The sequence below is a fragment of the Schistocerca serialis genome, chromosome 2 (assembly GCF_023864345.2).
Source record: "Schistocerca serialis cubense isolate TAMUIC-IGC-003099 chromosome 2, iqSchSeri2.2, whole genome shotgun sequence".
Taxonomy (NCBI): Eukaryota; Metazoa; Arthropoda; class Insecta; order Orthoptera; family Acrididae; genus Schistocerca; species Schistocerca serialis.
The window spans coordinates 399,177,538-399,194,032 of NC_064639.1; the positions used below are offsets into that span (position 1 = coordinate 399,177,538).

The 16,495-nt window shown below is 39.7% G+C and overlaps 2 protein-coding genes across 2 annotated transcripts in view; one reads left to right on the forward strand and one right to left on the reverse strand.

Annotated features, from left to right (window-relative positions):
- Window positions 1–3,697: 3,697 nt before the first annotated feature.
- On the reverse strand, window positions 3,698–14,702 carry LOC126457229 (DNA-directed RNA polymerase II subunit RPB3). Its single transcript, XM_050093357.1, has 5 exons — window positions 14,486–14,702; window positions 10,012–10,183; window positions 8,381–8,561; window positions 5,360–5,566; window positions 3,698–5,273 (listed from the first exon to the last, which is right to left on the reverse strand). The coding sequence occupies exons 1-5, from the start codon at window positions 14,569–14,571 to the stop codon at window positions 5,092–5,094; spliced, it is 828 nt and encodes a 275-aa protein (XP_049949314.1). The 5' UTR covers window positions 14,572–14,702; the 3' UTR covers window positions 3,698–5,091.
- A 224-nt stretch (window positions 14,703–14,926) lies between these two features.
- LOC126457230 (signal recognition particle 19 kDa protein) overlaps window positions 14,927–16,495 on the forward strand; it is a 75,193-nt gene continuing 73,624 nt past the window's right edge. Inside the window, exon 1 of the mRNA XM_050093358.1 lies at window positions 14,927–15,085. Within this exon, the coding sequence (XP_049949315.1) occupies window positions 15,033–15,085 (53 nt within the window). The 5' untranslated portion in view covers window positions 14,927–15,032. The remainder of the gene's footprint in view (window positions 15,086–16,495) is intronic.

Consider the following 16,495-nt stretch of genomic DNA (forward strand, 5'->3'; position numbering starts at 1 on the left):
CTGAACATGGACAGAAGTGCAGTCAGAATGTCCTGTTCTTTTAGTGTTTTCCTGATGGAGCTTTTGGATGCAGATCAGTATTAATGATTTTTTTAAAATATTTTTGTCAAGTGTTTCTTTACTAAAATATTCCACTAAAATAAATGATTTTTCCAATAACTGCAAATTTGTGGCAAGAACAATAAAAAGTATTGTAATGTGCGCACTATAGTAGAAGTTTCATTCCAAACTAAAAACATACCTGAGCCGCTGGAATAGAAATGTGACTGGCTAATTCTATTCCCAAATGTATTAGAATGACTGCTTCACAATAATGGATGTAATTAAGAACTGAAACTTACCTGCAATAGTTTTGTTATAAAAGGAAACATATGTAATTACTAAATGGACTCTACTAAAAAGGAAGAAAACAAAGTTGTGGCAATCATTAATTATAGCATTTAAGCTTTCACAGCCGGCGTTGTGACAAATTACCAACTCCAAGGGCGAGAGAAATGAAAAGGGAATGCTGTAAAATATTAACTGGGAGGTACTCCCAGGAACACACATCTTCTTGCAAAAGCCTGATTAGCAAATTCCAAGACCCATCTTGCACAGCAGAAACGATGACTCCCCTACTCTCACTGTAAGATACAAGGTTTCCGCAATTAAATTTACAGTTTAAAATGCTGTAGAAAGAGAACTGTTGCCCAGAATGAAATCAGAATGGAACAGCATATTATTGACCTGGGGAAACACCATGGAACAATAGAAAATTTGACTAATAGACTGTGCTGTAAGTGTCAGGGTACGCACACCAACGGTGCGGCACATAGCTGTTTCTCAGTTTGTGCCTGAGGTGCTCAACATGACTGTCTCCATGAAGAATCAAATGCTACTGGTAAAGTTTCACAAGAATGGTACAATGCGCCCTTAGCCCTACACAAGTCCTGGACATTCATGGTTACGAAAAATGCATTTGCTCCAATGTCTGCTAAGGTCTGGCAAAAATGGTTACAAAACTTGAAAAAGACAGGTTCTATTGAATTGCAATGTGACAAAGAGAAAGGAAAGCAGTTGATCTCACTCCTGTCAAAGATGTGGCCACAGCATTGTAGGAGTGTCGAATGGTGGTTTGCAGACATGCTGTGCGTGGGAAATTGCCCAAATGTAGGACATGCCTGCAAGCATGGTGCATAAAATCCTATGAAACATCCTGCATTACTATCCACATAAAACCACCCATGTACAGGATTTGCTTCCAGCTGACATGCCAGCAAGACAAACATTTTCACTCTGTAATTCCTTGCCCGCACTGAAGTGGTCAATGAATAGCCGTAGAAAATTCTGTGGAGAGATGAAGCCTGTTTCTATCTCTAAGGATAGCCAGGGGACTGTATACTATTGTATACACCTCAGTCGCCAATAAATTTAAATTTCATTGCAGTACCCGTACCACATATAAATATTGATACAGAGTAATATTTTGACAATTACTCATAGGTCTAATACGGACACAAATAGGTTTGTCAATAAAAAAATTTGTAGTTTGGTCAGTTCTCATAGCCGCCCGGGACTGGTGTAGTTTCTCATTTTCAATTCAGGACAAATGCCGGAGTTGGTCCTTTACTATAGAGCACAGACAATTTCTCCTGAATACCTTTCTCTCCTGACAGATTTAGTTCCCTTAAAGATGGGCCCTCTCTGCTTAAATGAAAAGAGCTGTATCGAAGATGAGTAGAGCATCTCTTTGGAGACCTCCAGCACTAACAGTAATATGATAAATAAATAATAATCCAAATTCTCCTCATTTAGGCCTCATGTATTTGTCTGCTAAAACATTCTTTAATGCAGAAAATGATCTTCCTTACATTTCAAGAAGTGGTAATTTGGGAGAGTGTAGGGTTGAATAATTCCAGATCCTTTGCATTTCCGCCACATAAAATTTTCTAGCTTCTCTGCCGAACAGAGAGCTCTTTATTCTAAAAGTCCAGTTAGTAATAATCGCAATGTGCCAAAAAATAAGTGCTAATGCATTCCTGCTAAGTTTCTCAGCTCAGATCCAGACTGAGAGGAGGAGAGTATAAAATGACGTTGGAGGGTGAAGGGAGATTGGAGCTTGACTGCTTCATAGTGGTTTGCCAAAATACAGCACTCCTAAGTAACAAGAGTGTATCTCTGCTTTGTGAAAGCACCGAGATAATTTTCAAATAGAATTGATTTTTGTGCTTTATGGAAATTTTCAGGAAAAATGAAAAACTTGTGTGTTGTGCACATTGAACAGTACAGATGGTGTAATGTGCAACTCAAATCAAATCACAGCTCCCATATTGCGATTCATCTGTCATTTTTAGTCGACCCTGTTTATATTTAGAGGCTTACAGGGCCATCCACTGATAAAATTTTCAGTCCCCCCCTCCCGTCCCTCCGTGACATTCCCCTTGCGTCAATAATATGTTGTTCCAATTTCACGTCATTCTAAGCAGTGGTCCTCTTTCCACAGAGTTTTGAAATGGAAACTTTAATTATGGACACCCTGTGTATCTTGAACATAAGAGTAATAATAAATAATAGCTCAGACAGTACATCTGTGACTGGAGCAGAAACCATAATATAATGTAAAACAGAAACTGTCTTTGCCACACTGTAGTGGTTCCTAAAGTACAGATGGAAATCAAGATAATTTCCACTAAATTCAATTAATTCTTTGTAATGATAGTGGGAAAATGGGGACTAAAATAATCAGAGTATGTGTTATATTTTTGCAATGTGATGTCGCAAGTGAGAGTGTTAAAACTCCCAGCTAATACCTTTTGGCTTCCACATACATATAGCAAAGCCAATATCTTGAACCCTTTTGATTGTTGTGCATGCTACCAACGTGCCTCAGCTCATTTAGAGTCCATTTCGTCGATGCTCCTCTATTTGAGTTTTTGGCCTGCCAACAGCTCACTCTGCCTGAACTCACTGAAGGGCATGACACTTCTACAGCTGCCAAAATTGTGAGTGCAGTATTAGATATGACTAAGTGCTAAAGTAGTTCAGTAGTACAGGTCGCTGGCTGTTGACTGGCAATTATAAGCCCGTCCAAGATTTCCAAAATACCCTAGAAGAATGAACTGCAGTATTATGCTCTCGCAATTAGAGAATAATACAGACTAACTGAGATTTAAATTTTCATTAAGAAGTGCATCTGCAGATTAAGCAACTGTTCAACTTTTTATTTTTATTTTTTTTATTTTTTGTTAAGTCGTTATAAATAAAAAGTGAAAAATAAATAATAAGAGGAACAACTTTACACACCACGTACTTTTCACTTCTAAATCTCATCTAACTTAGAATCTGTTCTAGGTTCTCCCTTTTTCCATATAGACAGTTTGCTCATATAAAAATATAGCAGAAATTCTAAGCAGTACAGCATGGAGAGCACCAACAGAAAATTTATCAGTCTTTTGAGACCAGGTTTCACACTTGTAGTTTTCATGTGCACTCGAGTGCTGCTCTCAAGATATAAAGAGATTCTTGAAACTTTAACTATGTCATCTCTGAACTGCTTCACCACACAATGTGAGCTCAAGGCTTGAGCATGCTGAACAGGACAGGACAGAACATCACAGTCAGTCATCCATGTTCATAGGACTATGAAGTAGTAGTATTACTACTTCTGTTATATTCAGAAAATGTGTTCACGATCAGATCGTATTTGGCACTAAAAGGGTTAAGAAAGAGATTTATAATCTTTAATCCTATAAAGTAAATAAAAACATTGCAACGGACAGTGTAAAAAGATCAAAAATGGTTCAAATGGCTCTGAGCACTATGGGACTTAACATCTGTGGTCATAAGTCCCCTAGAACTTAGAACTACTTAAACCTAACTAACCTAAGGACATCACACACATCCATGCCCAAGGCAGGATTCGAACCTGCGACCGTAACGGTCACGCGGTTCCAGACTGAAGTGCCTAGAACCGCACGGCCACACCGTAAAAAGATCATTCCCTGTTATTTATTAATGTCTTATTACAAATTTCATTACTTGTTTTGGAATACTGTGAATACTAACTTAATGACAAGATAAGTTGAAAGCACTTAATACATACCAAAATTTTAAAACATCCAATCCTTAAAAAACAGCTTTTATTTACAAAAAACTTGATTTTATAAAACAAACTGACAATGAAAGTATAGGCTGTGATTACCAATCTCGTTAAGTAGAGAAGCATTCATCTTGGGAATCAACAAGAGTACGTAATTTCTGAGGGAAACGAAAAGTTTACATGAGTAGTTAATTTTACCAAGGAGATGCTTACTGTTCCCATCCACTATAAGTTGTGTAAACTCTTATAGATATTTTGCACTGACTTGATAATTAGGTTAATTATATCCACCTTATGAATTCTTATTGCATTGTCCCAAAAGTGGCTTTTTTTCCCTACCTCTACTCATAATCATTTGTTCTGAAACTATAATCATTCTACTTCTTGTGCTGCAAACTTTTTTTAAGCACAGGGCAGAATAAGTTTTTCATTGGGATGTCTCTAAATTGCTGGTTTCAACATGAGACCTAAGTTTCATAGCTGTAATAACTGAACAGATCATTTACAAAACTCAGTATGTTTTTTTTTTACTGTTCTGTTACAGATAAAACACTTGTAGCAGCAGTATTACAGAATATCCTTGAATTTGGCTATACATACTAATTATTTAGTATGTTTGTTAATTTATAGCTCTCCGAAGGCAAGCAAGTCAAAGTCATTTCTGAGTAGAGATATTTCCAAGAAAAGTCTAAAATTTTGCCCATAGATCCACAGTAAAACAACGTACTCTTAACTAGTGTATTAAGAATACTCCAGCAATTTGATTGTGCAAGTCAAACTCTTGAATGACATTTTTAGTATCACATTTAAGTTTCCTTGTGGAAATGAAAATAACAAGCCATATGACTGCTGAAGACCTGTTAATTACACTATTGGCAACTGCCCCTTTGCAGCACAGAAAGGTGAAGAGAACTAATAGTACTTATAATGAAATGTCACAAATTTCTCCACAAAAATAACATCAATTCTATACAATCTAATAACAGAATTCTTCAATAATATGCTGCACAGATTCAATGGATTGTAAGATCATCAATGTGAAGTTCTTGGCTCAGCTGGGTTTGCAAATTGGACAACTTGTTCTTTAATACAGCCACACCCATTGTCACAATATTTTCAGGCCGCAAAGCTCCTGCACTTTCAACACAGAAGAAGAATTTATTTGGTTTCGCTTCCCATGTATATGGTGCCTCATCTGCAAAAATTGAATTAATTGTTAAAAGCGAAAATGTATATGCAGCCGTTAACAAAGAAACCAATAATGGTATAAATATCGCTTACGTTGGTCTTCTGGCAGTTCCGTGTAGTCACTTTTTGGCCATTCATCTGGCTTAGGGAATAGTGTGTGTCTCATGGAATTGTCTGGGTCATACTCAAATGACACACCAGCTGTAGGGTTCCATTTTGCATGTTCTTTTCCAAAGCCTTTCTTTGCATAAGCTCTTAATTTCAACTCTTGGCCCTTTCGCAGTTTTACAATTAAAATCTCTGGAAACATGAAAAACAGTAAGAACACAATTCACCAGCAGAAACAGACAGTATACAGCAAACATTTTAACGCAATGATGACATGGTTGGAGACTGTGGCTGTTATTTGAAACCAAATGTTGATAGTGTTGAGACAGCAACTAGCAGCAAATTTATTTTAAGTTGCTTTATTCAAACGGTACCATTACCAGTTTTGAATCATTACAATTCGCTGTCTTTTGATGCATGTTAGAAATGTATTCTGTGACAAATATGATACAAATTTATATGTGAAACAATAAGTGTGTGGTGGAAATGTATTCTTTGACAAATCTAAAGTGCTCAATGATAGAAATTTATGTTTGCAACAATAAGAAGGTGGTGAAAACTACGAACATAATTTGATGGACGAAAACTATGAAAACAAATGCTCCAGACCAACATTTCACAACAACTAATTAATAAAAAAATGCACCACATGTTCTAATGAAAGCATGAAAGTCGTCTGACGATGAATTGTAATGATTCGAAACCGGTAAGGGTACCTTTTGAATAAAGGAACTTAAAATAAATTTGTGGCTGGTTGCTGTCTTGCAGACTGCCCCTTCTTGTTTCACTGTCAATGTATTCATGTGGACTGTTAAAGGACTTAAGCCCAAAGATGATGTGACTTACCATACGAAAGCGCTGGCAGGTCGATAGACACACAAACAAACACATACATACACACAAAATTCAAGCTTTCGCAACAAACGTTGCTTCATCAGGAAAGAAGGAAGGAGAGGAAAAGACGAAAGGATGTGGATTTTAAGGGAGAGGGTAAGGAGTCATTCCAATCCCGGGAGCGGAAAGACTTACCTTAGGGGCGAAAAAAGGACAGGTATACACTCGCACACACACGCATATCCATCCGCACATACACAGACACATGCAGACATTTGTAAAGGCAAAGAGTTTGGGCAGAGATGTCAGTCGAGGCGGAAGTAAAGAGGCAAAGATGTTGTTGAAAGACAGGTGAGGTATGAGTGGCGGCAACTTGAAATTAGCGGAGGTTGAGGCCTGGCGGATAACGAGAAGAGAGGATATACTGAAGGGCAAGTTCCCATCTCCGGAGTTCTGACAGGTTGGTGTTAGTGGGAAGTATCCAGATAACCCGGACAGTGTAACACTGTGCCAAGATGTGCTGGCCGTGCACCGAGGCATGTTTAGCCACAGGGTGATATTTGTTACCAACAAACACTGTCTGCCTGTGTCCATTCATGCGAATGGACAGTTTGTTGCTGGTCATTCCTACATAGAAAGCTTCACAGTGTAGGCAGATCAGTTGGTAAATCACGTGGGTGCTTTCACACGTGGCTCTGCCTTCGATCGTGTACACCTTCCGGGTTACAGGACTGGAGTAGGTGGTGGTGGGAGGGTGCATTGGACAGGTTTTACACCGGGGGCAGTTACAAGGGTAGGAGCCAGAGGGTAAGGAAGGTGGTTTGGGGATTTCATAGGGATGAACTAAGAGGTTACGAAGGTTAGGTGGACGGCGGAAAGACACTCTTGGTGAAGTGGGGAGGATTTCATGAAGGATGGATCTCATTTCAGGGCAGGATTTGAGGAAGTCGTATCCCTGCTGGAGAGCCACATTCAGAGTCTGATCCAGTCGCGGAAAGTATCCTGTCACAAGTGGGGCACTTTTGTGGTTCTTCTGTGGGAGGTTCTGGGTTTGAGGGGATGAGGAAGTGGCTCTGGTTATTTGCTTCTGTACTAGGTCGGGAGGGTAGTTGAGGGATGTGAAAGCTGTTTTCAGGTTGTTGGTGTAATGGTTCAGGGATTCCGGACTGGAGCAGATTCGTTTGCCACGAAGACCTAGGCTGTAGGGAAGGGACCGTTTGATGTGGAATGGGTGGCAGCTGTCATAATGGAGGTACTGTTGCTTGTTGGTGGGTTTGATGTGGACGGACGTGTGAAGCTGGCCATTGGACAGATGGAGGTCAACATCAAGGAAAGTGGCATGGGATTTGGAGTAGGACCAGGTGAATCTGATGGAACCAAAGGAGTTGAGGTTGGAGAGGAAATTCTGGAGTTCTTCTTCACTGTGAGTCCAGATCATGAAGATGTCATCAATAAATCTGTACCAAACTTTGGGTTGGCAGGCCTGGGTAACCAAGAAGGCTTCCTCTAAGCGACCCATGAATAGGTTGGTGTACGAGGGGGCCATCGTGATACCCATGGCTGTTCCCTTTAATTGTTGGTATATCTGGCCTTCAAAAGTGAAGAAGTTGTGGGTCAGGATGAAGCTGGCTAAGGTAATGAGGAAAGAGGTTTTAGGTAGGGTGGCGGGTGATCGGCGTGAAAGGAAGTGCTCCATCACAGCGAGGCCCTGGACGTGCGGAATATTTGTGTATAAGGAAGTGGCATCAATGGTTACAAGGATGGTTTCCGAGGGTAATAGATTGGGCAAGGATTCCAGGCGTTCGAGAAAGTGGTTGGTATCTTTGATGAAGGATGGGAGACTGCATGTAATGGGTTGAAGGTGTTGATCTACGTAGGTAGAGATACGTTCTGTGGGGGCTTGGTAACCAGCTACAATGGGGCGGCCGGGATGATTGGGTTTGTGACTTTTAGGAGGCAGGTAGAAGGTAGGGGTGCGGGGTGTCGGTGGGGTCAGGGGGTTGATGGAGTCAGGTGAAAGGTTTTGTACGGGGCCTAAGGTTCTGAGGATTCCTTGAAGCTCCGCCTGAAACTAGTTCACATGTTTTAACATAACTGTGATGGGACACACATATGGTTCACATTCCTATGAAAACTCATAAAAACAAACAATACACCATTCACCAAACATACCATCTGTTTCTCCATATTCATTTGCATCATCTTCTCTGTGTCGAGATGTGACAGGCACAACACGAGGGTCACTTGATTTTAAATCTGCTGTTGTTACATGTCTTGTTTGGTCATCTGTGCATTTCACATCTAATGTAAACTCTACACTGCATTCTGGGCAGAAATCCATGCACGAACAGTCCTGAAAAAATATTCTTATATGGCAACACAAAAAAACAGAAGAGCAAACTAAGGAAAAATATAATGCTAGATTTTGTTGCTATTATGACAATTAAAACAGATTATTTACTTTACCAAGGATTACACCCTATCTGGTTTGTTACCTCCTCAAAAATCTTGGTCCATCCATCTCTTCCACATTTCTCCTCCTTTGTTTTACACTGTAGATTAGCAACGTCTCTGGAATTTACGGCTATGCCAACCCCATGGAGAAACACAATGAGCTTTCCATGCATAACATTTGTAACCCAGTTGGAGGATATTTCCTAAACTGAAAACCCTCAATGATGTGGATAATTAGACCGAACAGATTATGTACTTCAACTTTAATTGGTATTGACCATGATGAAATAAGTACTGAAGCTGTAGATATAATTATTCACTACTGCTAGGTGGATGTCTGGGATAGCTTAAAAATACAAACAAAAGTTAATATGATCAGTTCTTTACCAATGTGAATAAAACATTGACTGAACAAGTCAAGTTCTTATCATGGTTCATTCAGTAAGTATATTTATCTGTAAAATGTTTTGTAACTGGCTGGATGAGCCATTTGTCAGGTCAGAAGAAAGAAAGAGCATATGACACTCTTCCCGACATCCTCCCTATACTGTGCCCACAGATGCTTTCCATAGCCATTACAACCGTCACATCACCCTTGCCGAATTCCTGCTGTATTACCTCATTTACAAGTACACTATTAGTTACTTCAGCCACAACACTGAACATAGAACATGAAAGACAAGGCTACAAGCAAAACTACAGCTGACATGTTTACTGTACAGTTTTCTGTACTGCATGCATGCAGTTGATCGCAACCAAAACTGCAGGAAGTGAAATGGACAAGAATAAGGATTCTATCAGGTCCAGGGGGCATATTCAATTTTAGCAATTTCAGCCCCCCCCCCCCCAAACCACTGACACTAATATCTATACCATTAATTTTTACAGTGATGTGAGAATGAAAAACAGGGACAGTGCTCCTGTACTTTCCTTAATAAAGGATCATTTAAAAAAGCAGTTAGATATCCCTGTTTTTTCTTTGCAACCCTCAATTTCAATTCCTGTGTCATCCATTTTGGTGCCACTGATGAGCCAGAAGTTACTCTACATTTATGCGCCCAAAACCATATGTTTCAAGTTCTTCCTTAGAATATAACGCTACTGTCTCTTTACGTAACTGAGTGAACAGATTAATCTTCCTACTCGCTTTAGTTGCCCTTTGCACTCCTTGCCAGAACTGCTTCATGGTCACTGATACAGTTTTCAATGAGGAACTCCTCAAAGAGGTCAGCTTTATTTGTTGACATTTCATGTAACAGATATCCATAATGGTTGGGCTTCTGAACTATCTAGAGAGACCGTTTAGTATTCTGCATTGAATAAGTATGTAACATAAATGTTAAAGTTACCCTTGTATAATGGATGCGGTCAACCACTTCATCAGATGTCAATGGTATTAATCCAATGCGATGTGCCAAAAACTCATCACTAAGGACTGTTGAATTGGCTTCGAGTTGCACCCAATCAATGGCCATCGTTGGTGTTTCCGCTATGAAAACTCTTCTCATGCTATTAGCAACACTGCAAAAACAAGTCAATATGCTAATATATGATACACTGGATAATTTTATAACAATACAGAATTCAACATGGCACACACACACACACGCATATAGCTGGTTGTAAGTTACTTTGAAATTATTCACTTACTGCGAATTCCTGTATTAGGTATAGATTTACGACCCAATAGTGACATCTGAAAATGTGTATCACTCTTGTATTTGTACCCGGATTTCCTGCATATTGCGAGTGCCACTCTGGCTATCTGGGCATGCTCCCTGATCCAACCCAAATTTCCATATCAAACAACGAAACTGACACCTCACATTGCAGACAGCCGTGATTAAAAGACACTCACATATAGCTTTTGGTCACACCTTTCATCACACCTTACACACACACACACACACACACACACACAAGCAAAGCACACTTCATGCACGCACAACTGCCAACTCCAGCATCTCGGGATGAAATGCCGGCGTTCCAGCCCACCAAGATGCTGTAGTTGGCAGTTGTGTGTGCATGAAAAGAGAGAGAGAGAGAGAGAGAGAGAGTGTGAGTGTGTGTGTGTGTGTGTGTGTGTGTGTGTGTGTGTGTGTGTGCGCGCGCGCGCGCACTTATGCGCGCTTGCATGCTTGCTCACGCTCTCTCTTTATGACGAAGGCTGTGAGCGTAATCTATATGTGTGTGTTTTTTTTCCAGTTGCCTGTCTCCAACTTGATGCGTCTTACAAACTTCAATATAACAAACTGTCTACATCCTTCTATGGCAATCCTCTAAATTCATCCAGGGAGCATCACAGATAGCTGAAGTAGTTAAGACGACTGCTTGCGATAAGTAGGAAATCCAGGTTCTAGTCTTGGTCTGGCACAAATTTTCAGTCATCACCATTGAGTAGTAAATCTATACCATATACAGCTGATGTCAAGGAATCCACTTTCTATGAATTAATTTTGAAGTATTTCATTCTGCTGTGGATGTTCAAAAGTAAGACATTATGCATGCAGCCAAAAGATAATTGCATTTAGTGTCCCACCTGTGACAAAAAAACACAAAAAGTTTACTGTGTATTCAGCAATTCTGTTGATTTTGGGTTAGGAGTGACAAAACCTAATAAAACCATCTAGTGACCCTTAAAGCAGTGTTAAATATGTACATGGCCACATACAGGACACTTCAGTATTAATTTTACACTTCAGAAGTTGTAGATCAAGTTTTACATACGAATCCATATCCCGAAATGGTTCATTCCATGTTTCAAGGAAAATATGATGTACAGATTTCACTCTTATTTACTGTGATATTACAATGACTGTTCAATATGAAGACCATACAGTTCAGTGCATAGGCCTACAGTGCATCTGTGCACTAACTTCACATAAACTCTATCCAACATGTAACATGGTTAATCACTTTTGTCGGAAATACGGAAGCGTCCGATCCCACCTGTCTGCTTTGACCCATGACGTCACAAATATGGCGGAAACAAAAACAAACACACACACTTTCCACAAGAAGCCTAATGACACTAACGGGACAAGCGCGGGAAATGGGGTGTTTTGGGTGGGGGGGCAAACTAAATATAAACAAATTTAGACGCCTTGCGTAGCTACAACGTGTAAGTGAAGACAGCCATGCATGAATACCCACCCACCTCCCCAGGGGTCGTAACCCCTGCAACCCGTAGAAGATAAAGATGCTTCAGTAGCTGATTAGTGTTTTTTGTCAAATATAATAAACTAAAACAGAAATTCGAGGAAACAGATAATTAAAATAAGTAATAAGTGTTTTTAAATTTAAAAAAAAAAAATCTCACAAGATAGAACGAACAGATCAGAAAAGTAAATAAAATAAGATAAAACAGAACTGGAGACAGCCACACCTAAACCAAACTCCGCGCCATCATGGCGTCACACACGACAACACCCTTACGTCACGGGTCAAAGCCGACGCGTCGGATCGGACGCTTCTGTCGACCCCTTTTGTCATTGCCACGACTCGTGCAACCAGATGTTCCCCCGACTGTACAGGTGTCTCATAAACAAGACTCTTCATGTGTCCACGCAAGAAAAGTTGAAGGGGGTTAAATCTGGGGATCTTTGTGGCCAAGTATGTGGCCCACTTTGATCGATACACCTGTCCCCATAAACTACATTCAGATCGTTTTGGAGACAAACTGTAAAATGTACTGCTGCACCGCCATTCATATCGAATGTCCAATGGCACCACTTCTAAAAGCTAAATGTACTGCTGCACCGCCATTCATATCGAATGTCCAATGGCACCATTTCTAAAAACTCTGCCAGCACTTTTTTCCGTAATCTCAAGCACCTGGCACCCATTAGATAATGTCAAGTACCAGGCACCCATTAGATGAGGAAGAAGGATGTACGGCCCAATCACATGACCATCACAGATACCTGCCCACACACTGTAGCCAAATGTGAGCAGAAATCTTCATGTACACAAGCCTTTAGGGTTTTCTTGATCCCAAATGTGGCTATATTAAGCATTCAAGAACATCTTCCCTGCTGAAGTGAACTTCGTTGGCGAACAAAATTCGCCTTGGAAACTGAGGAAAATCCACACAATGGTATAAAAACCAATTATAGAAATTGACACGTGGCACAAAATACACAGGAAGCATGGCATGCACCTCCTGCGGGTGATATGGGTGGAGTTCTCGTTCATGCAGAACATGCCCAACAGATGAGTGAGACACGTGCAGTCAAGTGCAATGGCTCATGTGCTCGTTGTTGGGAACTTATTTCCCCTTCAAATAGGACAGTGCACCGCTTTCTTGGAGAACCATAGTTTGCTCAGTAGCTTTTGAATTTCCCACCTTCCCACAGCTCTTGTTTTACTCAGGCAAACATGGGATGAGATGGAGTCACATGATTTGGAAATTCCTTGCGGTACAAACTTTGAGTTCTCTTCCATTATGGCCAGCTTCATTGTAAATTAACAACATATCGGTGTAGTTTGTGAATGTGTACTCAGGTATCCTGTTACTGCAGTACCAATCACCATGATGTCAATTGAAGCAAAGCATCACCAAGAAGCAAAAAAGCAAGGCAGATGGAAACAGAGAACATCGTAACATTCATGATTGTGGGTAGCCTACCGTAACATGCGAACTGCGTAACCGGCATCTAGAGCACTATTGAGTAGCAACTGTTTTCCTTGTAAAATCGAAATGTACCATATCTAGGTATGGGTTCCTATGTAAAACTTGATCTACTGAGCCCCTCCACATCCTCTAGAAGCATGTAACATGAATTGGCAAACACTCTGTACAAATGTTCAAAAGTAATTATGTCACACTCGCAACAGTTTTTTGGGTTATTCGTAAAATCTAAATCATTTAACATTTTTAAGTTGTGCTGGTTAGTATAACTAAACTCCACCGAGATCCAATCGTACTTCTTTCTCACATGCCACACGCTTGCTGTATTGCCTATTTTGTGGTTACAAATAGTGCCTTGTGGAGTGTGGCTGGATGCATTTCAGCAACACTGATCCCCGTCACTGCAGTTTGTCAATTACAGATTAATCTGACTTCAGTGCCTTAATGGTTTACACTAACATGACTTACTATTTATTTACAAAACGGGAAGAACAATGTCAGCAGAGCATGAGAAAAGTTGCAGAATGATGCCAGCAAATACAACATTCATAAAGGAAACAAAAGAGCACAGGATAGAAAGACACAGGAAAATATGAATATAAAGGCAATTTTTAATTGAACATCACATGAAAGAAGTTGAAAGACGCAGAGAGCATAGGTTTAAACTAAAATCTGCACCGACTGAAGATAAGTTTGAGACCTATGCTTCCTGGATAGGATCATATGAATGTTATTACTCTACAGGCAAAGTTGTTTCTCAGGTAAAGACGGTGCTCCCTTCTCTGCTTTGGGCTAGAGTACTCCTAAAATCCCCCATTTGGGATGGTCAGGACGTACACTTGATGATTTTTTTGCTTTGGCTGTATAATACAATAAAAACTTAGCCTACTCGAAACGGGAACATCATTAAAAGTTTTGATCCAAGATCCACACAGATTAATCAAATATACATTGACTTCTGACCTAATTACCGGTTTCTTCCACTGGCAATCAAACTGATCGATGAAGCTTATAGTGTAACCAGCAAGCAGAAGCATTCATTGCAATAACATTTAGCATTCATCAATAAATGAAAATGGTAGTCACAAACACTGAGATTTACACTTGATATGCAGTAAGCATGAATCAGTTGTGCGCACAGTATAATTTGCATACAGATTAGATAAATGTCACCTGCATAATATTACACGCACCTCAAGTCTGTGTCCTCAATCTGAAATCTCACATTTTCTTCAGTCAGATCCGTGATATGTACAGTCGGCTGATTAGCATACGGCATATTTTTTTTTTTTTTTTTTTTTTATAACAGACAATACTTTGTTGTATAACTCGGCACTACAATAGAAAGTTACAACAACAACAACTACTACACTGTCAAGGATATCTTTGGCGTTTGCCGTTTCCACTTTCGGTCACATTCAACTTGTTTAAATCGATCACGGTGAAGCCAACATATCCTTCGAAGATCTTTGAGTAGCACGTCCCTATTCACATGTTGAGATATTTCTCACGTACAAATTAAAACGCACTGTTAGTAACCAGTAACCACTGCAGAACTGTGCGTATTATTCACAGTGGTTCTATTATGTGTGATGTGAATCAGAAAATAAATCACATAGCTTTCCTTTATCAATCGACAATTCATTTTTGTCTTCCGCCGCTACAAGTGCCATGTGGATGTTTTGAACATCTTTGAATTCAAAAATATGTCAACATAAGTTCATAACACTTGTTTTGAAAATGGCAGCGCTGACAGCGTGGTCGCCGGATAAGAAACATAGTGACAGAGAAAGGTAACACAGTAGCGGTTTTTATAGCGACCGTGGTATATATGAAGCATCGCGTGAAATGTGTTTTAGTTGTTGTAATAGGTAACTTACTGGAAAAAGTGCTACGTTGTAGAGTCTAATAAACCACATGAACTACTGACATATTGGGATGTAGTTTTATTTTAGGAAGAAATTGTTCCTATTCAGTAGTTTTCGAGATTTAGCATGCGTTCCAATTTCTGCTTATGTAACTACTGCCCCACAGAGTGCTATTGCTGTACAGTTTGCAGAACTGGATATGAAGGAACAAATATGGGAAGCACAAACATGAAAAAGATTTGCAGCGTAGACCTACTCATAGCGGAAAGCAATAATGTATAGATTACTGCGCTGATGAGGTGGTGTTACTGGTATTGTCTTGCAAAACATTTGCCTTCTTGTGCAATTCTGCTTGATATTTCTCCATACAAATGCGTTTTCTACTAGTTTTACATTAATATTAGTTAAGAGAGACTGTCGGGAGAGGAAATTGCTTGCTGCTAGAAATCTACTGTAACAGTGTCATGTACCAACAGTTACATATTTTATGAGCTGCTTTGGCTATTTGATACAGTAGATCATCAGTTTTCCATTACATTGGTAAGAAATTAAGTCAGTACTGAAGCATTGTTTCTGTGTTGATTTAAGACTGACAAACATAACCAAACGATGCTGTATATGAGTAGTTTTTATTCTATTTATTTATATATTAGTTATTTGATCATTCAATACAACAGTATAAGACATGTCAGATACACTTCATATACAAAATGTAAATGAATGTGGATCAGATTAGGCAAGGATGGGATAGGAAGTCAGCCATGACCTTTTCAATGGGACCATCGCAACATTCAGTGTAGGGACCTGGGGAACCCATGGAAAACTCGGGCCAGGATAGGTGTACCACACTTGTCTGGAATGCAAGGCCTGTGACTTAACGCTGTGCAGCCTTGCTCAGTATTTTATTTGGGAAGAAAATTGTCAGCAAAACCACACAGATATCGAGACCCTTTTAGTAACCTCCATGATACAAAAGTATAAACAGTAACGTTATTAGAACATGAAACTTTGTAATATTACAGTTCTGGGAGGGGAAAGAAAACACCAACTTGAGCCCCTGCTATCACTAATTCCTGCACAACTATTCTTGTATCTGATTGTCTTTACTGATGTGGTGTATTGCACCACGACCGAACAGAGAAAACAGGAAACCAGCAACAGAAACACTCTTGTGCATAGACAAACACAGCCAAGACAGGCTACTACTTTTGTTACCTATATTTTAGAAGCTCTCCTCAAGTAGAAATGTTTTTAACTCTGCTTGAAAAGCAGTTTCGGAAATACAGAAGCATCCGATTCCACCCATCTACCTTGACCCATGATGTCACAAATATG